General features: G+C 40.8%; 2 protein-coding genes across 2 annotated transcripts; both read left to right on the forward strand.

Moving 5' to 3' along the window:
• The first annotated feature begins 61 nt into the window (after window positions 1–61).
• On the forward strand, window positions 62–10210 carry ZNF502 (zinc finger protein 502). The gene is made up of 3 exons (XM_061127944.1): window positions 62–150; window positions 6039–6151; window positions 6630–10210. The coding sequence occupies exons 2-3, from the start codon at window positions 6097–6099 to the stop codon at window positions 8192–8194; spliced, it is 1620 nt and encodes a 539-aa protein (XP_060983927.1). The 5' UTR covers window positions 62–150; window positions 6039–6096; the 3' UTR covers window positions 8195–10210.
• On the forward strand, window positions 7358–22289 carry ZNF501 (zinc finger protein 501). The gene is made up of 3 exons (XM_061127945.1): window positions 7358–7430; window positions 17207–17283; window positions 21227–22289. Exons 2-3 carry the CDS (start codon window positions 17223–17225, stop codon window positions 22045–22047), a joined length of 882 nt encoding a protein of 293 aa, XP_060983928.1. The 5' UTR covers window positions 7358–7430; window positions 17207–17222; the 3' UTR covers window positions 22048–22289.
• Window positions 22290–23706: the final 1417 nt, after the last annotated feature.

Raw genomic sequence — 23706 nt, forward strand, 5'->3', positions numbered from 1 at the left:
CTGCGCCGGACAAGAGCCGCCGGGCCTCTGATGACGCACTACCGGCCGCGCCGCTGTTCTTCCGGCCTCGGCAGGTGACTCTAACCCCTGGGTCTCCGTGTACGTCACGGACAGTGGTCGCTGCCCTGTGGGGAGCCCCCGGACATCACGGTGAGCGGGCGGGACCCAGGGGAAGGGAAAGACAGACACCGCACGCCTCCCGGCAGTGGCGGCGGCCCTGGTTTCTGTGGGAAACCCGCCCGGGCCTCGTTCACCCCGAATTACTGCGTACCGGGGCGGCCCCGAGCTCCTGGCGGCCCATCCCCGCTTGCAGCTTCAGCACTGATCTCACCAGGGCCTGGCACACAGAACACGCCTAAGAAGATGATGGCGTGAATGAGTGAATGATGATTGAGTAACAGATAAATTACCGAGACCTAGGACCCGAGTTCGGAAACGAAATCCTGGGGGCCAGAGTTCTCCGTTTGGGTACCAGCGGTTTCCCTCAACAGTCCTGCAGCTCAAATTTTAAAAATTTGCAGGTACTTAAAAGGAGAAAGCAAATAGTGTGAAACGCACTAGCGAGAGAGTTTGGAGACCTGATCTGTAATTCCCTGGGATACCGAGCCGGTTTCTTGATCTCTAATGTTGAACGGCCACTGCCTTCTTTTCTCTACAAAGCTCAGTGGACAGTATGTACGCGATAGCACGCATGGAAACGTTTATGTCTAACAACAGAAGTTTACTATCCATTACTTGCCAAATATTACCTAGAATTTAGAGGCGGGACTACAAGAGTGAGTGACCTCGGAGCCTTGCCAAGTGGGAAGTCGCTTCCCAGTGTAGTACTGGAAAATACATATATGAGCAGATCTGTGATAATATTTTAAACCGCTTTTATTTGGCACTTAACAGGTACCAGGCACAGTTTGAAACAGTTGTGCATTTATTTAGCCTTCACAAGATCTAATTTTAATGAGGAAATCGAGGTCTGTAAGAGAATAGATGACTGCTATTAAGTGACACAACGCTGCAGAAAATGTAGGTCCAGTGTGCTGCTGCAGCCTGGAGGAATACTTTACTTGGGGCCAACAAGCAAGTTAGGAAGGGCTTCACAAAACAGTACATTTAAGTGTGGTCTTATGTAAGGAATTGTGGTTTAGTTCTTGAAAAACACCTGGCTTCCCAGAATCCTTCAGCCGTTTCTAGAGGAGTAGCAAAGTGGCAGAAGGGAGAAACCTTACAAGACAAGAGGAGGATGCTAGGTCCCTGTAAGTTTTAGCAAGATGAAGTTGGATATATAATCCAACTGATATATATATATATATATATATATATATATATATATATATATATATAATGTTTCCCCCAAATCTGGATTAAGTTTGATCCTTTTAGCATCTTAAAATCACGAACAGATGTTTCACATTATCTTATTTGTGTAAGCATTCCATTCTGGCTGACTTAGAAGCCAGATGTCAGCAAACTGTGACCCATGGGCTAAATTTTGGTCTACCACCTGTTTTTGTTAAAAAAAAAAAATTGTTGAAACAAACAAGCTCACTTGTTTACATATTGTCTAGTTCTGTTATCAAACTGCAAAGGCAATGCTTGCTAACTTTTGATGTAGACAAACAGCTTAGATGATCCACAACTAGAGAGTAGATATGACAGACTTGTCCTTCTCAAACGTGATATTTCCGGACTCCTGCTGAGTGCTTGCTGTGTGGCATATATCTTTATAAGTGTTTTATGTGAATTAACTCATTTAGTCAAGGGTTTCACAGAGCGTTGGAGCTGGAAGGACTTGGAATATTACCTGATTTGTCACCTTTTTCAGATAAATAGCCTGTTCACATGGGCTATGGCAGAGCAGTTTCTTGAGTTTCAGTACAGCTCACTTTGCCACTTTGATCTTATTCTGAATGGGAAACCTATACCATATCCATTAGATGTGGCATTTAAAAAAAAAAAAAGGGTTTTTTTTGGGGGGGAGGTAGTTTTTAAAACTCTGAGCCAGATCTTTCACTTTAAGATGTTTTTCTGATTATAAAAGTAATTCATGTTTATTGCAGGAAAAATGAAATATGTAGAAGAATATAAAGGACAAAATAAAGTAACCCATTAAATGACCTAGAGATCAGTTGTTGACACTTTGGAGAGTCTTCCACTGCTCTTTTTTATGTGTGTGTTTTGTATATATATGTGTAGTTGATAATAGTTTCTGTTTCCTGAATGCTTACTTTAGTACTGGTATATATGTGAATGTTTTTTGTTTTTAGTGTGTTGTAGTCTCCTATTTTAACATATTGTATTCTCATGAGTATTCTTTGAAAACATGAGTCTTAATAATTTCATAATCTGTCATATTGAGATACTATCAATTTTTACTTGCCTGTATTTTCTTAAAGTTATAGTAACAATGTGATCCTTGCACATAAGTCTCTGTGCTCATCTCTGATTATATTTTTTCACTTTTTTCTGTGATAACAGAGTTATTTATTTATTTCTACAGGAAAACTTTCAAGCATTACAAAAGGAAAGGCCTTAAGACAACAAAAGTTTCAGACTTTTCTGGTGGTCCAGTGGTTAAGACTTTGTGCTCCCAATCCAGGGGCCAAAGGTTCAATCCCTTGTTGGAGAAGATCCTGCATGCCACGTGGCACAGCAAGAAAAAAGAAAAAAGTGCACCATAATCTTATTCCTCAGAGATGATAGTGGCTAACAAATTCATAGATATTCTGAGAGATTTAAGTTATTTATTTATTTAGGCCATGATGTGCAGCTTGTGCGACCTTAGTTCCCCAACTAGGGATTGAGCCAGGCCCTCAGTGGTGAAAGTGCAGAGTCTTAACCACTGGACCACAAGAGAATTCCTTAAGTTAGTTTTTTAAAAATAAGGCAGAATATAAATAATTGAGGAAATATGGGAAATAAAGGGGGAAAATCATTCATAATTCATATCCCCATGGTGATGATTAATTTTCCTTTTTGGTCTTATTTATATGCATATTTTAACATACATATATGATGCTACATTTGTATCTGAAATTATGACATACTGATAAATTTGAGGATCTTCTGAGATACATTGTAGGTGACTGAGAATTTTGTTCTGAGTTCCTGTACCTATAAAATGGTGATCCTGGTGTCCCAATTGCCACTCAGCATACAACTTTAAGACCTAATATATGTAACTAGATTATCTCTAGAAAGATGGTACCAGTTTATATTCCCACCAGTTGTATGTGAGAGGCTCTTTCCCTGACCTTTGCCAGTTTTTGAGTCTTAGCATTAAAGAGAAAATTTTCAATTTGATATAAAAGTCAGTTCTTCATTCTTTCAGTTCTCATTTGTTTGATTACCATGGAGGTGAAGCTTTGTTTTGATATGTTTATTGGCTTTTTGTTAATTCTTGGAGTATTTGTTATACTGCCCATTTTTCTGTCAGTTCATCTTTTTTCTTTACAGATTAGTAAGAAGGTTTTTATTTATCAGGTCCATCTACTTTTTTGATGTATAAATGTAAAAAATACATTTTTTAACCCTTTCCTCAGTTTAGATTTATTTTGGTATGTGGTATGAAATACGAGTCTCACTAAGTGTTTTTTCCAGATAGTTAAACAATCTCAGCATAATTTGGGAGAAATCAATTGTTTATGATTAGAAATGCCAATTTTTATCATATATTGTATTATTTTACATATTTCTCTTAGGGGATTAGAGTTTATAAAGTCAAAAGCCAGAGTTTAACTTCCTTGTAAATATGTAAACTCACTGTTAAGGTTTCCTAGTTACACTCCTTTTTTTTTTTTAAGCTGTGCCACACAGTACGCAGAATCTTAGTTCCCCCACCAGGGATCGAACCCCCACTCCCTGCATTGGAAGGACAGAGTCTTAACCGCTGAACTGCTGGGGAGATCCCCTAGCTATATACTCTTTTGGTGATTTTATCTGTTACCCTCAGAATTTCAATTACTCTCTTTATGACAAAAATTCTAAATACAAGTTTTCAGCCCATACCTCTCTCCTCTATTCCATATATGTATGCCTGATATTTCAAACTGAATGTATCTTTTTCCTCCCAAACCAGTGTTCCCACTCTCATTAAAGGTTACTGTCATCACTCAAGCTTCAAACCAGCAAATTATCATTAACTTTTTCTCCTTACATCTCTCTCTAATATTCATCTTGTCCTGTTATTTTTTCTCTTAGTCAGCCCAGTCCCCTTACTGGATTGCTGAAACAACCTCTCAGGGGTCCTCCAGCCTTCACCTTGCCTCCTACCTTTCACCCCTGTACACACTTCTTCTCTTGTACTATGGACAAAAGGATATGTGTGTGTAATAGCAGATCTAATCATGTCACATCTTTTTTTCAAACCTTTTCCGGTCCTTTTTGTGGCTTTCTGCTTAGTTTAGTGTTAATTCCTTAAAATGACTTGCAGGATTGTATTTGCTTGCCTCAGGCTTCATGGCTTATTTCTAGTGTTTCGTACTTTGGCCTTGTTAGATCTCGTTCATTCTTCTGAAGCATGGGGCTTGATTCCTTTTATATATTCCATTTCATTTCTCTTGATATCTTCTTTTCCCTCTGCCCATCTAATCCTTACTTGTCTCTTCTTCAGTGAGGCTTTCTTTCCCAGGTTAGATTAGGTCCCCTCTGCTCTATATTTCCACAGTGCCCAGTATTTCTGCTTTTTTAATTCCCTTATTTGTAACTACTGGTGTAATTTCTTTATTGAGCTGTGGTGTAAGCTCTGGGTGGGCAGGGTCATGTCTGACTTTTTCTCCACTGTCTAGCTCTGATTATACCCAGACCCCATTCTACCCCATGAATAGTAAGATTCTGTAGTGGGTCCACTTTATGTCCCTTTATGGAAGAGGATTGGGAAATCCCACTTAGAATCCTCCTAAACCTCTAAAACTCAACACTGAGGCACAGACCTTGATGAGAAGGCCATAGAGCTGGTCTTATTAATTAATTCACCAGACATCCTATTCTTTCATGTTTTCTGAGGTCTTGATTATGATAAACCATCTCTCTGCCTTCTGTCTTTCTTGAGATGTTTCAAGTTTTACTTCTCACTGCAGGCTTATATGGAGAGACATTTTTTGATGAACAGTTACAATTTTGACTTTCCAAAAACCAGAAACTCTCTACTATTTTTACAACTCTTTGTGAGTCAAAAATTATTTCACAGAGTGTTTTTTTTTTAACTGCAGCCTGCAGTCTTATATTGAGCTGTGCCTGAAGAAAAATTTTTTCACTGATAAGATACCTTGAAGAAAGGACAATCAGTGTATCTCTGCTGCTGCTGCTGCTAAGTCACTTCAGTCGTGTCCGACTCTGTGCGAACCCATCCCTGAGATTCTCCAGGCAAGAACACTGGAGTGGGTTGCCATTTCCTTCTCCAATTAATAAAAGTGAAAAGTGAAAGTGAAGTCGCTCAGTCATGTCTGACTCTTCGCGACCCCATGGACTGCAGCCTACCAGGCTCCTCTGTCCATGGGATTTTCCAGGCAAGAGTACTGGAGTGGGGTGCCATTGCCTTCTCCACAGTGTATCTCTAGGTTGTATCAAATAGAGAGAAATCACTAACTACTATCCAGCTCCTTGACATATAGGGGAGGTGGGTGGATCAGACATAATACATTAGCCTTGCTATGAGGCCATTTCCCCCCATGTAACTTTTGATTATATTAATTGCCTTTTCTTTAGATTATTGTATAATGGAAAGAGTGGATTCATTGACATGGATATTCCCATTCTTAGTTATTTTTATCTTTATAAATAACATTCTGATGTATTTATCAAGTGCTTGAGTATTTCCTAATATGTTAGTCTGTCTGGCTGTCACTTGAATAGCTGACAGATGGAGTTTGTGAATCCAGAAAGCTGGAAGCCATCCCTAACACTTGGTGAGGCAGGCACATTGCTATCCTGACAGGTTTTGTGTGAGTTATCATATAGTATCCTCAGACAACAGCTATTTCTCATATTTCTGTTTACTGGGAAAGTGATATCCCCTCCCCCATCTTTTTTTCCTCTATGAGCAGGGCTCCACTTTTCCAGCCTTGAAGTGTTTTACAATCAAAGCAAAGAGAAGATTTGTGGATGTTGAATATGCAAGGAGCTGAAGAGAGAGAGATTGGAAGAGAGATTTGTCCAGGTGAGTGAGCAAGTGTTCACCAGTGGAAGAAATAGGAGGGCTCTGGACATTTTACAAGAGAAACTGAATGAAGCTCAGAAGAGAAAATTGCCCTCTCTTTTGGGATGTTGGGATGAATGTGAGTGAGCATCTTTTGGGGTTCGCTTTTCCCTGGTACTCATTTGATCTCATTTCCACTATTTGGCTCGTTTACATTCTCCCACCGGTTTGCCCTAATCTTAGTCTGTTATTTGTTTGTCTTTTTCCTTCTCCCTTGTCTCAGCTGTTTCTGCAGCTGCCCATTTCTCATTAATGATGATCACCTTACCCTGGTGCAGATCTTTTCCACCGCTTATAACTCTGAATTACATGCTCACTTGCTCTTATTGACCCTTACTCATAGGCCAGTATTGAGACCTGTCAAAATGAAGTCCCTCTAAGTTAAGGGACTTCCACTCTGCCCTACACAAGAGACATTCACTGTGGTGGTTTTTTTCAGGTTGGATGAACAAGCCTGCTCCAGAGCAGGATGGCACTGATATTGAGTTGCCAGGGGTAACCTCAAAGAGATCCCGAGAGGATGAATACCAGGATTCTACATTTGAAGAAAAACATATATGTGAGAACATGAAGGAAAACCCTCCCAGAGAGGCTCCTGGACCACGCTTTTTCCGAGAAGGTTTTGGAGCAATAACTTTTATCCATAAGGAAGCACCTCCAGAAATGATTAGCCAAGAATATCATTTTGAGAGAAGCTTGCTTTTGACCTCAAGTCTTGTTACACATCTCAGGGTTTCTACAGAAGAGAGCCTACATAAATGGGAGACAAGTAGCATACACACCAATGAGGTTTCAGGCCAAAGTAAATATTTGACCCTCTCTACACAGAAAAAATCTTGGAAATGTGGTGAATGTGGAAAAACCTTTACTCAGCGCTCATCCTTTACCCAGCATCAGAGAACTCATACAAGACCCTACACATGTGAGGAATGTGGGAAAACTTTTAGTCGTAGCTCATTCCTTATTCGACATCAAAGAATTCACACTGGAGTGAAGCCATATGAGTGTGAGCAGTGTGGGAAAACATTTCGATGTCGATCATTTCTTACTCAGCATCAGAGAATCCACACTGGAGAGAAACCATATAAATGTAATGAATGTGGGAATTCCTTCCGCAATCATTCACATCTCACTGAACACCAGAGAACTCATACTGGAGAGAAGCCTTACAAATGCAATAGGTGTGGGAAGGCCTTCAGTCAGAACACACACCTCATTCATCATCAGAGAATTCACACTGGTGAGAAACCTTATTTATGCAATGAATGTGGCTCTTCTTTTCGCAAACACTCAAATCTTACACAACATCAGAGAATTCACACTGGGGAAAAACCGTATAAATGTGATGAGTGTGGGAAGACTTTCCATACAAAGGCAAACCTCTCTCAGCATCAGAGAATTCATACTGGAGAGAAACCCTATAAATGTAAGGAATGTGGGAAAGCCTTTTGTCAGAGCCCATCCCTTATTAAACACCAGCGAATTCATACTGGAGAAAAACCATATAAATGTAAGGAATGTGGTAAAGCTTTTGCTCAGAGCACCCCACTCACTAAACATCAGAGAATTCATACAGGAGAAAGACCCTACAAATGCAGTGAATGTGGTAAAGCTTTCATTCAGAGCATTTGCCTTATTCGGCATCAGAGAAGTCACACTGGAGAAAAACCCTATAAATGCAATGAATGTGGAAAGGGCTTTAACCAGAATACCTGCCTCACTCAGCATATGAGAATTCATACTGGAGAGAAGCCCTATAAATGTCAAGAGTGTGGGAAAGCCTTTGCTCACAACACATCTCTTACTGAACATCACAGAACTCACACTGGTGAGAAGCTCTATAAATGTAGTGAGTGTGAGAAAACCTTCCGCAAGTATGCACACCTTAGTGAACATTACAGGATTCACACTGGTGAGAAGCCTTACGAGTGTGTCGAATGTGGAAAATTCTTCAGACATAGTTCAGTCCTTTTCAGACATCAGAAACTTCACAGTGCTGAATAAATCTGGCATGCATGTGATGGTTTCTTTAGGGAGAGTGCTAGGAATCTGGCCCAGGGGAGAGGCAGAGGAAGAGTTCCTAGAGGGAAGGATAAAGGAGCCTTAGACACCACACTCAGAAGAATATTTTCAGAAATGGAGGTGGGAGTTTGGAGAATGCAGAGCCTACTCCAGGTGGGCATCTGGGAATACAGGATAGGAAGGAAGTTCCTACTTTTCAGAGAAATCTTGGCTCCTTGCCGTTCCTTTCCCTAGGGCACTCTAATAGCTGGAAGTGCCATTTATTAAGCCAACACTGTGTTTTCCTTGTTACACTCCTGCCTTAGCTCCTCGACTTGTCACCTGTGTTCACTGCTCACTAGGCTGGGTTGCTTTTCCAAACTGATGCTCAATGTGAAAGTGGCAGCTGTTCTGAGGTGGTGTTGAGTAGCCTCCAAATGACTGAGGTGGCTACTGTGGGAAGGCTGCCCATCTGTGGACCTGGTCCCACGAAGGGGAGACAGAAACAAACGAAAACAGAATCCTTACTCATTTATTTATTCAACAAATATTGGGATATATGGCAAGAACTGGGCTGATTGCTGCAGGAATGGTGAAGAAGGCTTTTCATCAGGGTGAGGGAGATCTTTCCCAATCCTTTAAAACTGGAGGGTCACTTGGGGCTAAGAAGGAAATAAGTCAAAACTTTTCTCAAGTGCTCTCAGTTTGTGGGAAGGAAGTCAGATCTGCTTAGAGGGTCACAGAGAGGAAGACCTACCTTCTATCCCTGTAGAATTATTGGCTTACCCAGAGAGGAAATGGTTTTTGCTGGGTTACCAGTGGTAAGAGGCCTCAGAGCAGAAAGTCTGCCTGTGACTGAGCAAGCCACCCACATATTCCTGACCAGGACTAGGGCATAGTCCTGTCCCTTATCAGTTTGGCTGGTCGACTAGTACACAGGGACCAGGGGGTAGGAGCCTGCTAGGATCAGCTTGGGACTTGGTTTGTTAACCCTTAGGGTGAGAAAGCATTTGTGATAAAGGAAGGCAGCCCCTTTCAGGTTGGCTGTGCTTGGGCATTGGTGAACCAGTCCTTGAGAGAGAGAGCTTCAGTGATGAAGTCACTGTATTGGAGAAGGCTAGGTTTTGTGTAATCACGGCATTGGAGGTTTGTTTTTTGCTTTGTTTTGACTGTGCCACTTGGCACAAGGAATCTGAGTTTCCTGACCAAGATTGAGCCCGTGCCTATTGCAGCAGAAGCGTGGAGTCTTAACCACTGGACCACCAGGGAAGTCCCGGCACTGGAGATTATAACCATAGATTCATGAGAGTCGGATGTTTGTTTTTATTGGGACTTTCTTATTCCAGGATGTTTATCATTCTTTGTGAACTAGAGCTATCTAGGGAACCACTTCTCATGGGATGCATTTGGAAAGAATTCTAAAGAGAATTACCTCTTTTTCAACTCTGAAAATCAAGATAGCATGGTTTGCCATGACTGATGGCATTTTATTTTTTGAGTGAAAAGAAGGACATGTTTCCCCTTTACTTCTCCATTCTCTTTCTTGTTCTTAACTGCTACCTAGAGAATCAGCTGTGGAAGATTATATGAGGATAGCCTTTGACTGGTATTTGAAATAGTTTTCTATGCTCTGAAGTTGGTATAGTTTTTAAAAATATAACCATTAAACACAACTAAAGTAAGTTAATTCTGGATTGGTTATTTGGAACTCAGCATTGATTTTTTTTTTTTTTTCCAGAGCAACTGTCTTACAAGCATTAGTTTGAGCTATTAACTGCCAATAATGGGAATGTGACAGAAACAACATAATTTTCCCTCTCCAGCTCTAAAGATGATGTTCACAAACCTGCTATAGGGCAGTTCATAATTGAGTAAATTAATGTCTTATGGGAAAAAATAACCCTATGAAAACTGTATTTTATGCTCATGGAAAAAAAGTCTACAGAAAGCAAATGTCTATTTTTTTCAAACACTGAAGAATTCATTGCTAGCACATAGTAAATGTTCAGTAAATGTTTATTTGTTGAGTTAATATATTTTAATCAAACTCTGCCTACCAAAAACTTTAGGAACTTCTTGACATTTAGAGTGATATTTATACACTACTGTCTTTGGAGTCTTGACTGGAGGTTAGAGAGGAAAGGGAGAGTTTTCTTGAGAAAGAAGTCAGAAAACCTTAAGGGTGAAAGATGCCTCAGTTGTTAGGAAGATTTTCTAAAGTGGAATGGACAAACCGAGATTTTAATCCTCAGGCTAAGAGAGTCTGGTACCATTTTTACTTCCTGGAGAAGCAGAAAGAAAAAGAACTCATCAGCTTTACCTTCATCCCATATTCTCACACATGCAGATATTTACTCCTGACTTTGTGTCAGTTGCTGGCCCACCATGTGTCAAGTCACTCCAGCTTGGCCTCAAGTCTGGCTTCTTCCTCAGCCTTCCCTCATCATGTCCAATCAACCACTATATCCAGTTGACTTACAACTCCTAAACTAGGAAGCCACCCCCACTAAAAGTGCTTTATCCAAGCTTCCTGATTTCCTAGGCTTTTTTTCCATTTTCCCAAACAGTCTTGCAGTTTCTTGTACCAATGGGCCATCTTTCACATGTCTTCTGGATGGACTTTGCAAGACACAACCGTGGCAGCTCTGTGGTTCTCTCTCTGAATCAAGTGTTAGCCTCCAGGGGTACCTGAGTCTCCTCATCTGGCCCATGCCTGCTTCGCCTTTTCAGAGGGCACTCCTTGCACATTCTATTCCATAGTGCAAATTTCTGTGACATCATCATTGGACTCCAGTTTGGCACCTTTGCACATTCTCTTCCTGTCTCCTGCTTCTCTTCCCTGCTTCTGCTTGCTTGGGAGGCTCTCATTTGTCACTTGTGAATGTGCTCAGGCAACAACTCTTCCAAGCTGTCTCTGATGTCACATGGTCTGTATTTCTGTATTTTTTGACTTCATCATTTTATGTATCAGGTTATAATGGCTTCCCTGATAGCTCAGTTGGTGAGGAATCTGCCTGCAATGCAGGAGACCCTGGTTCGATTCCTGGGTCAGGAAGATCTGCTGGAGAAGGGATAGGCTATCCATTCCAGTATTCTTGGGCTTCCGTTGTGGCTCACTGCTAAAGAATCTGCCTGCAATGCGGGAGACCTGGTTCGATCCCTGGGTCAGGAAAGGCTGGAGAGGGGAAAGGCCCGCTCCAGGATTCTGGCCTGGAGAAGCCCACAGACTGTATAGTCCATGGGGTCGCGAAGAGTCGGACAGGGAAGCCATGGGGCAGCCTGTGTCCTGCCCGAGCCTGGCTCTTTATCTGGCCCAACAGTCCCAAAATCTTCATTCTACTCCACTCCTGTATCATTGCACAAACACCTTCCTGGTGGCCTGGTTGGCCCACTAGAGTTTCTTAGGTACAGAAAAAGTCCAAAGGCAACCCTTACAATCTAAGGAAAATACAGAAATGCTATTTAGAGGACTTCCATGATAGCTCAGTTGGTAAAGAATCCACCTACAATGCAGGAGACCCCCAGTTCAATTCCTGGGTCAGGAAGACCTGCTGGAGAAGGGATAGGCCACCCACTCCAGTATTCTTGGGCTTCCCTTTCGGCTCAGATGGCAAAGAATCTGCCTGCAATGCAGTAGACCTAGGTTTGATCCCTGGGTTGGGAAGATCCCCTGGAGAAGGGAATGGCTACCCACTTCAGTATTCTGGCCTGGAGAATTCCATGGACTGTATAGTTGCAAAGAGTCGGACATGACTGAGCGACGTTCACTTCACTTCATAATGGCTAGTTTACAAATTTTTCTCTTCCCACTGTCAGCTCCATCAGGACAGGAGCCATGTGAAGTTTATTCACTTTTGTATCCGTATCTCTGGCCTTTAGTAGGTGCTCAGTAAATACCTGTTGAGCTCAACTAAAATTGAGTTAGACGATTCTCCATACCCAAATGCAGGTTGTGACTTAAGTCCACAGTTATTAGCAGAAAGGTACAGTGAATACAAGAGTATGTCATGAAGTGTTTTTCAGAAGTAAGAATTCTGAACCTTCCCCGAAGGTACAGAGTGTGTGGTCCACTCTGATACAGAGAGGATCTCGTAAGCAAAAGTAACATGTGGCAAAAAAAATTGAGGGGGGGTGTTCTGTTACAGATTAGACATTTAAATGTCCCATCATAGTTTAACAAATTGTTTTCAGATATATTGATGTCATGGTCAACAGGAAGAGGAAAATGCATGCAGGTGTAGAAGCGGAGCTGTGTCAACTGGAATATCCTTGCAGCAAGAGAGACAAGCTGAGCAGTGATGCTGGCTTGGCAGGAGAGTAGCTGAGCTTGAAAACCCGAATGTGGAAGCCCTTCCTGAACTCTTGGCTTTCCTTGGGGCTCTGGAATGATGAAGAATTAGAAATGTGTTACTTATATTCACTGCGTCAAAATGTAATTTGTGACTTTAGAAGAATACGAGATGAGGCCACATGAGAGCCACAAAATAAGAGAAGGGAAGACAGAAGGATGGTTGAACTTGCCTGAGGTCACACAGCTATTCTCAGGTGAAGTTGAAATCCCAGTGTCCTTGCTTTTCCCTCTGATTTCTCTTTACTGGTTGTACCTCTGCTCCATGATGCCTCTTTCCTTGTGTGTTATGCCCTAATTCTGAGAATGGGAGAAGCTCACTTTAGATCAAGAAGTTTTTGGCCTGTAGAATAAGACCTTATTGCATATAAGTAAGGGGGAGAAAGAAGTTGATTCTGCATCTTAACCCCATCTTTTTCCCTACATGATGCAGAAATCTAGTCTTGACTCCTGGTAGCTCTAGTTTCACTTTCTTGAAGCTGCTGGCTAGAGCAGGGCTGAGGTCATCTTAGTTCAGTGGGATTTTTTGGTGTCCATTTCTCCAATCCATTTTCCACCTCTCATTGAAGAAGCTCATCACAAATTGCAGTTAAGCCCCAGATTCCTGTTTCTAGTAACCTACTCTGCCTACGGCACCCTACTGCCGGGTTAGTTTCCACCCAGAAGAGCCTCTTGATAGAGATTCTTTGAAGTCTAAAACGGAAAAAGTGTGTAGGCTTAGGATCTTTGGGATGTGGAATGTTAGGGCTATCGAGGAAGAAGATGCTATCTGATTCAAAAGAATTAATGAGGCTGAGACACTGGGTAAAAAGAAAGGCAAGCCCAACGTTGTTCTCTGGCCTGTCAGCTAAAGGGTCCCCTTTTAGCTGAAGAGAGCGATGGTTTTCAGTCTGACATTTCCACTTCTGTTTTCAGCATCATAAATGGACTCCATTTTGTGAAAAGGTCCATCTGAAAACTTTTTTAATTAATTTATTTTAATTGGAGGCTAATTACTTTACAATATTGTCCATCTGGAAATTTGAGCAGATAACTTTGTTGCATCTCATTCACCTAAGTGCTTCCTGAAAGCCTACTACTGCACAGGAGGGATATGATGTTAAGAAGTGATAGTCACTCAGTCCTGTCTGACGGACTCTTGGTGACCCCATGAACTGTAGCCTGCCAGCCTCCTCTGTCAATGTTATTCTCCAAGCAAGAATACTGGAGTGGGTTGCCATTCCTGACCCAGGAATCTTCCTGACCCAGGAATCGAACCTGGGTGACAGCCCTGTTTTCCTGAGCTTGCAGATCATTGGAAATGCCTGGAAGTGGGTCAGGTGCCCTGCTGCCCATGGCTTCATTTCTGGAATATGCAAATACTGCCTGAATGAAGATCAGCAAGATCTAAAGTTTCTCAGAATGGGGCCAGGGGTGCTACCTCGAAGGCAGGAAAGTCCTGTAAGTCATTGCAGTCAACGGGGCTTGGAACTGGGATTTGGGGAACGTGGTAATGTTCTGCAAACATTATTGACCATTTTTAAGTACCAGAAATTCTTGGTAAATTACACGGATTAACTTCATTTAATCCTGACAGCAACACTATGAAATTTGGTATCTTTGAAATTAATATCTTTAAAAATGAAGGAAGTGGCACAGAGGGGTAACTTGCCCAGGTTCACATGCTGAGAACCTGGGACTTCAACGCAAAGCAGAGCTCTTGTCTTTTGGCCAATTGTTGATCCAACAGCCGGAAGCAGTAGGGTGTTTTGGGGTTCCTGTGAGGAGATCGATTATCTGACAGTTCAGAACGTGTAGCAGGAAGGTTGAAGCCAGGTTTTGGGAAACTTTCAGAAAACCTTCAAAGGATGGTGACCTGGAACAGAATTTTGGGGAAGATAAATGTCCGATTGCCGGGTGAATTAACCTGGGGTAAGAGTTCCCGGGGACGACCCCGACTCTCACTTGACTTCAGCATCCTTATTCGGGGAAGAGGTATACTGAGGTGCGTTTGCGACTGTTTTCGGGCGGGGGAGGAAGCCCGGCGGCTTGCCAGGGAGGAGACGGCTGCATTTGCTGGTGCGGAACTATTGTTGGCGTCAGGTTGGGCCGGAGCGCCTGGGAGGAGCTGCGGGCTGCCTGGGAGGAGCTGCGGGCTGCCTGGGAACCCGCAGACGCGAGAGGACGGAAAAATACGGCGGGCGGTGCCTCGCGGTTCGCTTGGTGAGCAGACTTGGCCGTCCCTGGCTGCGGCTGGTCCAGGAGTTGAGCTGGCCTCAACGCCTCTTCGGAGGAGGAAATGGCAATCCATTCCAGTAGTCTTGCCTGGAGAATCCCAGGGACAGAGAGCCTGGTGGGCTGCCGTCTATGGGGTAGCACAGAATCGGACCTGACTGACGCGACTTAGCAGCAGCAGCAGCAACTCCTCTTCTTTCCAGGCGAGCCAGGCCTTTGGAGCCAGGCCGGGAAGTTGGGACCGGCTCCCTTGGAGAGGAAGAGAGGAAGGCTGTACCAGAGCCCTGGTCTGGGAGGCCGGGTTTCATTTATTTGTACTTGAGTGAACGAACTCGTGGGTTACTTCCGTTTTCTGTGTCCTAGAAACGAGTACTATCCCTCGTCTTGCCACTTCACAAAGTTGTGCGGGTTGAATAAGTAAATGTGCAATTTACCTCTTTCCTATCATTAAGTTTTTATTCCTAATAGCAACAGGGTAGGTGCTGTGTGAAGACACCCAGACTCAACAGTTTAACAGCAGGTGCTATGTATTGTATGCTTATCAGCCGGTATGATTCTAAATACGTTCCACGTATTAATTCATTTATACATCATCACAACCCTATGAAGGTAATGATCAGCTCCATTTAACATTTTTTAAGAATGGAACACAGAAAAGGTAAAGTAACTTACCCAGTACCACTTATTGGCTAATAACTGATGGAACGTGGATTCAAACCCAAGAGACTGCCAGCTTCAAGCTCATGTCATATACTTGTCTTCAAAGTTTAGTGGAGGAAGATGGAATGTAATCAGTGTTAAACACAGAATGGAAAGTACTACAGTAGATACATGTGACATTCTTTTAGAATGTTGAGAAAGTGCCTTGAAAAGGTGAAGAAAACTTTTCTAGAGGAAGAAATGTGGTTCATACTTGACTTCAATATTAAAATTGTTCAGAGGTGTGAATTAATCTAATTAGAAATTTGAAGGTAATTAATTTGTTCGGTGTCAAGAGGTGCTAGTGGATGGGGTCAGATTAGACTGGAAACCCTGTCACTGTCTTTTGATACAGTATTCTTTCCTTTTTATCCATAGGGGTTCCTAAAACCTTTCCTCTTAGGAGAGATCCCTAACATCTTTCAGTAGGCTCCCACTGTCTTTTGTTGGAGATTCTGCTTCACACTGGGACTGTCTTATTTTCCTGAAATTCATCAGCCTCTGATTGTGAGAGACTTAAGTGCTGGGGTGTTGTCCTGTTGTTCACTTTGTAAGGCAAGTGCAGAGAAAAAGAAGTGAGCCGGGCAGTCAGGCAAGAAAAGGAGATTTATTAGAGGGAAGAGAGGATGACTGGCTCTTAAAGAGAACCAGCATTCTCCCTTTCTGATGGAGTCCTTTTTATATCCCACCAATGAAAAATTCTCTGAAGGGATGATCATGTAGCCAGAGGTCTGGAATCTGCTGGTCTCGCAGCTTTGAGAAGATAGGTGCCAGTGAGATAACAGGATGCCATTTGGGCAGTTTGATCAGTCTCACAGATCACCTGATTCATTATCTGTTTTCAAGGTTGACATAACGAGCCATCTTATCAATGAGACCTCATGTGGGCCCTATCACACTTAGCCTATTTGTTTATTTATTTTGGCCATGCCAGGCAGCATGCAGGATCTTAGTTCCCTGAGCAGGGATCAGACCCATGCTCCCTGCTGTGGAAGCCCAGAGTCTTAACCACTGGACTACCAGGGAAGTCCCTCAGCTTGTTCTTAACAAGAGGCCATCTCACTGCTTGACAAATAGTGGCACCTCACTTAGTACTTTTCATATAAATGAATAACCAGCTTCAATCAAAGAGGGACTTCAAAGGGCTTGATTTGAGATTTTTGCTTTTTCCCCATCTATCTTTGGAGTCAAAGGATCACAAAATGTTGGTACTAGAGGAAGCTTTAAATATTTTTTTCACAGATTAAAAAAATATAATTTTTCATTTCACAGATTTAAAAAAAATGAAATCACAATTGAAGTTGAGTGACTTGCTTCAGGTTACCAAATAAGATAGCGGAAGAGCAGAAACTAGAACCCAGACATTTTGATTCAGTCTAGTGCTTGTCTCATTCCCTTTCACTGTTGCCCCCCAGTCTTTGATATTTGAAATCAGTGGTTTCTCCATTAGGTTTGGAGTGTATGTATGGGGTGGGGGGGTTTGTGGACTCAAATCTTATTCCTGGTGGAGAAATTTTACCTGAGGATGCTTGGTCCTTAAGAGCACCAGCCCTCTTTTTTTGTGCATTGTCACCTCTCCCTGACTTTCGTCATTAGTGATACTCTCCCAGGAGAATGACATGCTTTCATTTAGACTTAAAATAGTCATTTGGGTATGGATGGGCTATTTCTGGATTCCCATGAATCTAGAGTATGAAGGAAGTAAAGGAAGCTAACAATTTATGAGTGGTCTTTCTCCTCCCTCTGCACCTCAGATTCCTGCTCTTCCTCATGGGAAGTGTGTCCAGGAGGGAAACCAGTGTTGCTTGCATTCCTAACAACTTGTCTCTGGGTAAGTGAAATCTAACTAGAGCCCAGGATGGGTTGTTATGGGAGTACTCATTAGGCAGACTTAAGGTAGCAACCACTAGTGACCACTAAACCTAGACCTTGCAGACTGAAAACACAGAACTCTCCAGAAATGGGACCATCTTACTCAAATCAGAGTGAGAGTGGCCTGTTGTGAAAGAAGGCTCTGAGTAACTGGTTACAGGATAGATCAGAGTGTGCAGTAATTTCTTATGTATACTTAAACTGAAGTCACCCTGAAACCACTCCCTGAATTGCTAAGTATGATGGTCTAATCGTGTAGTGGTCAGAAACTAATAGTAAGGACATCCCTGGTTGGCCCAGTGGCTAAGGCACTTCATTCCCAATGCAGGGGGCCCAGGTTCCATCCCTGGTCAAGGAAATAGATCCCACATAGTGCAACTGAGAGTTTCCATGCCACAGCTCAAGATCCCACATGTCAAAGCTAAGATCTGGCGCAGCCAAATAAGTAAATAAAAAGAAACTGATAGTAAATTATTGGAAGACCCATTGTACAGGTGAATTAAATGTTTCCCCAGAGGGTATGCAATGGGTTCCTGGCCTCATTTGGAACAAGAATCCTGACCACTGTTATTGGCCATCAGAAGGCACTGTGGAGCCTGGGTATCCGTTAAACTCAGTAAGAATAGTACTAGGTGAACTGGATTTTTAGGTAATGGGAACTCTGTGAATAGATGTGACTATTTATTTCTATTTATTAGACTAGAATTCATTCTAGTCTAATATGTTCACATAGTACATGTATACATATGTGTCTATGTGTGCACTGAGAGATCCTAGAAGAAAAATACCAACAGTTTCTTCTGGATGGTAGGATTTCAAGTAATTTCATTTTTGGCCTAATCATTTTTTATGATATGTTTCATTCTATATAACTAAGAAAACAAAATGATTTTTATTTGGGGACAATAAAATTAGAGGAAATAAAGATGTGCTTAGAGTTTTGGTTTTCTATTTAGCTGTGTAAACCACTTAGAGTTTATTTTTGTGTATAGTATGTCCATAATGGAAGTTTATACAGCAGATAAAGATAAATTCACACAAAGTAGTCACTTTATTAACAACCATTGTTGGTACAAGACTGCCCAATCAGATCAATCTCTGACCATAAACCATTAAAAAAATTTATTGTATTATAGTTGACTTACAATGTTATGTTAATTTCAGGTGAACAGCAAAGTGATTCAGTTATACATATACATATATTCAGTCTTTTTCAGATTCTTTCCTCATATAGGTTATCAAAGAATACTGAATAGAGTTCCCTGTGCTGTAGAGTAGGTCTTTGTTGGTTATCAATCTTGTAAATAGTAGTGTGTGTATGTTAATTCCAAGCTCCTGATTTATCCCTTTTGCCCATGTTTCCCTTTTGGTAACCATACATTTGTTTTCAAAATCTGTAAGTCTGTTTCTGTTTTGTAAATAAGTTCATTTGTGTCATTTTTTAAAATTAGAGTCCACATATGAGTGATGTCATATGGTATTTGTCTTTCTCTGTCTACTTTACTTCACTTAGTTCATCTTTAAGTCCAAACATGTTACTGCAAAAGGAATTATTTTGTTCTCTTTTAGGACTGAGCAATATTCCATTGTATATGTGTATCATATCTTCTTTATCCATTCCTCTGTTGATGGACATTTAGGTTGCTTCCATGTCTTGGCTATTGTGAATTGTGCTGCAATGAACATTGGAGTATATGTACCTTTTCCGATTATGGCTTTCTCTGGATATACCCAAGAGTGAGATGGCTGGATCATATGATAGTTCTACTTTAGTTTTTTAAGAAACTTCCCTACTGTTCTTCATAGTGGCTGTTAGCAATTTCCATTCTCACCAACAGTATAGGAGGGCACCCTTTTCTTCACACCCTCTCCAACATTAATTGTTTGTATTTCAATGATGACTATTCTGACCAATGTGAGGCTATACCTCATTGTAGTTTTGATTTGCATTTCTCTAATTACTGATGTTGAGATCTTTTCATGTACTTTTTGTCCATCTGTAATTCTTCTTTGAAGAAATGTCTATTTTGATCTTCTGCCTATTTTTTTATTTTTTTGACATAGAACTGCATGATCTGTTTGTATATATTGGAGATTATGACTGTAAACTATTTGTGCAGATATACCGGTGTATACCAGTTGACTCTCAGCCCCAGTAGATCTGTATGTAACAACATGAAATGATCTCAGAGACATATTCCTTAGTGAAAAAAGCATCAAATTGCATAGCAGCATCTATAGAACAATTTTATTTATGTAAAAAAACCAAATGCTATATATATATATGTAAAAAATATGTAGAAAAAAGACTGAAAGTATATACTCCAAATTATCTCTGGGAAGGAGATGGGTTTGTTCTGGTAGAGTGGGGTGGTGATGGTTATACAAATTACAGTTTTATCCTATATACCTTCATGTTATTATAATATTTTAAAGTGAGGATACATTCATGTGTAACTTGTATAATTAAAATAGAAGGTGGCCTCAGGAAATAAGAATGTGTTTGTGTCTCCAGACCATCTAGAGGAGAGATTGCTCTGATAGTGGGGTGCCTGAATATTTGTTCTCTGATTCTGTGCAGCTTTATGAGTGCATCAGATTCAAAGTTTGATGCTGTTAAGATTGTCTAAGTAGTCCACTCTTTCTCCACTTCTGTTCTTCCTGAGGTGTGTCCTGATGACAACAATTTGGTTGTCATACAGTTTTTCTGTGGGGAGAATGTATTAACCAGCTGGATGTTAAGCATAAAAAATTTTCACTGTAAACTAGTAAAGTGACTCTGTGTGGTTTTTTTTTTTTTTTTTGACTTTGTGTTTGCTACATCATTCTCCTTGTGAATTTGATTAGGACATGTCAGATAATGAAGAATTTTTTTGGCTTCAAAGGTGAGGGGCAGATCCTGGATGTAGTGAAGTTACTATCCACTAGGGCCTTCTTCCTTAAGGACCACCTCTATCTTATTTTTCTGTAAACAGAACAGTGGTAGTTTCTTTCATTGAGCAGAGCTCTAGTTTCCAAACTTGGAGATTTCCCAGTTGCATGTAGGGGGAGAACAATGGATGCTGAATGTTTTGGAGAGAGAGAGATCCAAAGAGACACTATCAAGGTGAGTGAATAGGGAAGGATTGGTGAGATGGACCTAGCAAAGGTTACAGCCTGGATCACCTTTGAAATCTTGACAGAGAAGTTCTTCAGTTATCACTAGTCTGTGAAGATACTACTTATAGGCAACTGAAGGAAACATCATTACTTTTCACCCATTTTTTTGAGGACTAGAGACTAGGTGAGTAGTAATTTTCCCCAACACGTAAGTTACCCAAGATTAGTATCTTATTATTCTCCTATTTATCAGTCTGGATAATCCTAAATTACTGGATCAGGTTTTAGTATTTGTGTGTTTCAGAATAAATCACAGTAGGGAAGTTTATAGATTTCCCAAGATCTGTCATTACTTAATCTCTTTCAGCCAATCACCTATTCTAATATTTTCCCCCCATCATTGTACTCTTCCTCTGTTATTGACAAGAGGATAAAAATCAGGGCTCTACAATGCAGGTCCTCTGTTCTGCATGTAGGATATTTTCCTTTGTGGATTTTTTTCAGGTGAGAAAACCAAGCCTGATGGCACAGTGTTAAATGACTTGAAAAGATGTGGAAGATCAGAGAGCCTGGTCATCAGAGGTTTGCATTAGGAGAAGCTGAAGATGCATGCTGAACAAGGACCAGGAGGGGAAATTGTGAGGAATGACTGGGAGGACACCACATGCACACAGACCTTTTACAGGAGAGCAGTGTTACTCTAAAGATAATCATCTTTGAGAAAGTTCTTTGTAAATATGAATTTGACAGAAAATTTCTTGTAAACTGGAGCCTATCATACAGATGTCCTTTTATTGTTACAGACAGCATGAGTTCCAGCCAGATTTCACTGCACATGAAACATCAGAGATTTAACAGGCAGAAGAAACCTTCAGAATGTAGTGAATGTGGAAAGTGTTTTACTCAGAGATCATCTCTTACCCAGCATCAGAGGATTCACACAGGAGAGAAGCCCTACGTATGTACTGAATGTGGAACTTGTTTCCGTAAACAGTCAAATCTTACTCAACATCTTAAGATTCATACAGGAGAGAAACCTTATAAATGTAATGAATGTGAGAAAGCTTTTCAAACAAAAGCAGTCCTCATCCAGCATCTGAGAATTCATACTGGGGAAAAACCATATAAATGCAGTGAATGTGGCAAAGCCTTTTGTCAGAGTCCATCCCTTATTAAACACCTGCGAGTTCACACTGGAGAGAAACGCTATAAATGTAGTGAGTGTGGCAAAGCCTTCAGTCAGAGTATATGCCTTACTCGTCATCAGAGAAGTCTTTCTGGAGATAGACCTTATAAGTGTAATGACTGTGGGAAAGCCTTTAATCAGAGTGCATGCCTCATGCAGCATTGGAGGATCCATTCAGGAGAGAAGCCCTATACATGTACCAAATGTGGTAAAGCTTTCACTCAGAACTCTTCCCTCTTTGAACACGAGAGGACTCACACTGGAGAGAAACTTTATAAGTGCAGTGAGTGTGAAAAAACCTTCCGCAAGCAAGCACACCTTAGTGAACATTACAGAATTCACACTGGAGAGAAACCTTATGAGTGTGCTGACTGTGGGAAATCCTTCAGGCACAGCTCAGCACTTGTGCGACATCAGAGGCTTCATGCTGGAGAATAAACTCGAGATACAACCAGGGTGAAATATGAAAACAATTTTTTTTTTCAAAATTCTTAGGAAATTAAGATTCAGTCTTTGGCTGGGATGAATATTTTGTGTGTTGCACAAGAGGCAATTGTGTCTTAAAAGTTAAGAAAATAGAACTAGACAGTCTTGAGTTTGATGGCTTCTCTGCCACTTAATGGATGTCTGACCTTACCTGTCTGAGCCTCAGTTTTTCCCATGCCCCCTAAAAAAATAACAATGATACTTACTACAGTTGTATTGAGAATAAAATGAATTCTATATAATAACTAACTGCCATTAGTTGATTTTGAGTGATAGGTGTTCCAGAAGTTAATAAATCTTGTTATTGAAAACAAAACTCAACATCTTTTTTTCTTTTGATTCTCCTAGTTTATTTCTTCTGAAGAATATTCTTGTAATTGAACTGTGATTTTATACTTAATCTACAGAAGGCTATTTAAGCTATGATGTGAAGATTTAAATAGGAGAACACATTTGAGACCAGTTTCTCCTTGAAAAAAAATCAAATTTAATCAGAGAAGGAAGAAATTACTGGGATTTGAGCAAACATTTTGGGTATTCTAAAGAGCTTTATGTAGATTTTTAGATCCATTGTATACTGTACTAAGTTGCTTCAGTCATGTCTGACTTCACAAACCTGTGGACTGTAGCCTGCCCGTCTCCTCTGTCTGTGGGATTCTCCAGGCAAGAATACTGGAGATTCAGAGATGTGTGGATGGGGGTGCCTCACAACAATGAATGGCTTCTTAAAGCTCAAAAGAAGCAAAGAAATCAAAGGATACTTTTGACTGTGCTTCAGGCAATGCTAACAAGCTGCTCAATGTAAACAAGCATATCTGACACTAAAATTTACCCTTGTAAGAAAAGTAGGAGCTGTTTTCCAAATTCCAGAGTCAAGAAAAAACAGAAAGGAACTTGATTTCCTCAAAGTCAAATAGGTAATGTCAGAGTTGAATTTCAGTCTAGATCCTGGTTTTTATAGTACCAAACTCGCAGGTAATTTTCTATCACTGACCCTTCCCATTATGTGAGATGCCAAAATTGTGAAAACCATTAAAGAAAAAAAGAAAACAAAAGGGTTTTTTTTTTTTCAACTTACAGTAGTATATACTCATTGAAACACAATTATAAGAGTGGAAAATTAAAATTACATGCTTTTATCAAATAAATATACTAAAATAGTTACTTTAGTATATTTATTCTAGCCTTTCTTCTCTGCTTAGTTTTTCTTTCTTTCATTTAAGAAAAGTAACTGGGGGATTCCCTGGTGATCCAGTGGTTAGGTCTCTGCATGTCCACTGCTGTGGGCCCAGGTTCAATCCCTGGCCAGGGAACTAGGATCCCACAAGTTGCATGGCAAGAAAAAAAGTAACAATGATCATTGTGTTATATCTTGCTATTGATTTAACATAAGCATTTAGCTATACTATTAAAGACTTCCTATAAACCTTGTTTCAATGGCTGCCTAACATTTTATTGAACTATTCATAATTTACTGACTTGTTTCCCTTCCATTTGATATTTAAATTAATGCCATTTTTTTCTTATAAATCCACTAGCCCACTTAGTGCATTGCCTGACACATGGTATGTTCTCTTGTTAGTAATATTATCAATTCACCAGTGAAACATG

The sequence above is a fragment of the Dama dama genome, chromosome 24, assembly GCF_033118175.1.
Source record: "Dama dama isolate Ldn47 chromosome 24, ASM3311817v1, whole genome shotgun sequence".
Lineage (NCBI taxonomy): Eukaryota > Metazoa > Chordata > Mammalia > Artiodactyla > Cervidae > Dama > Dama dama.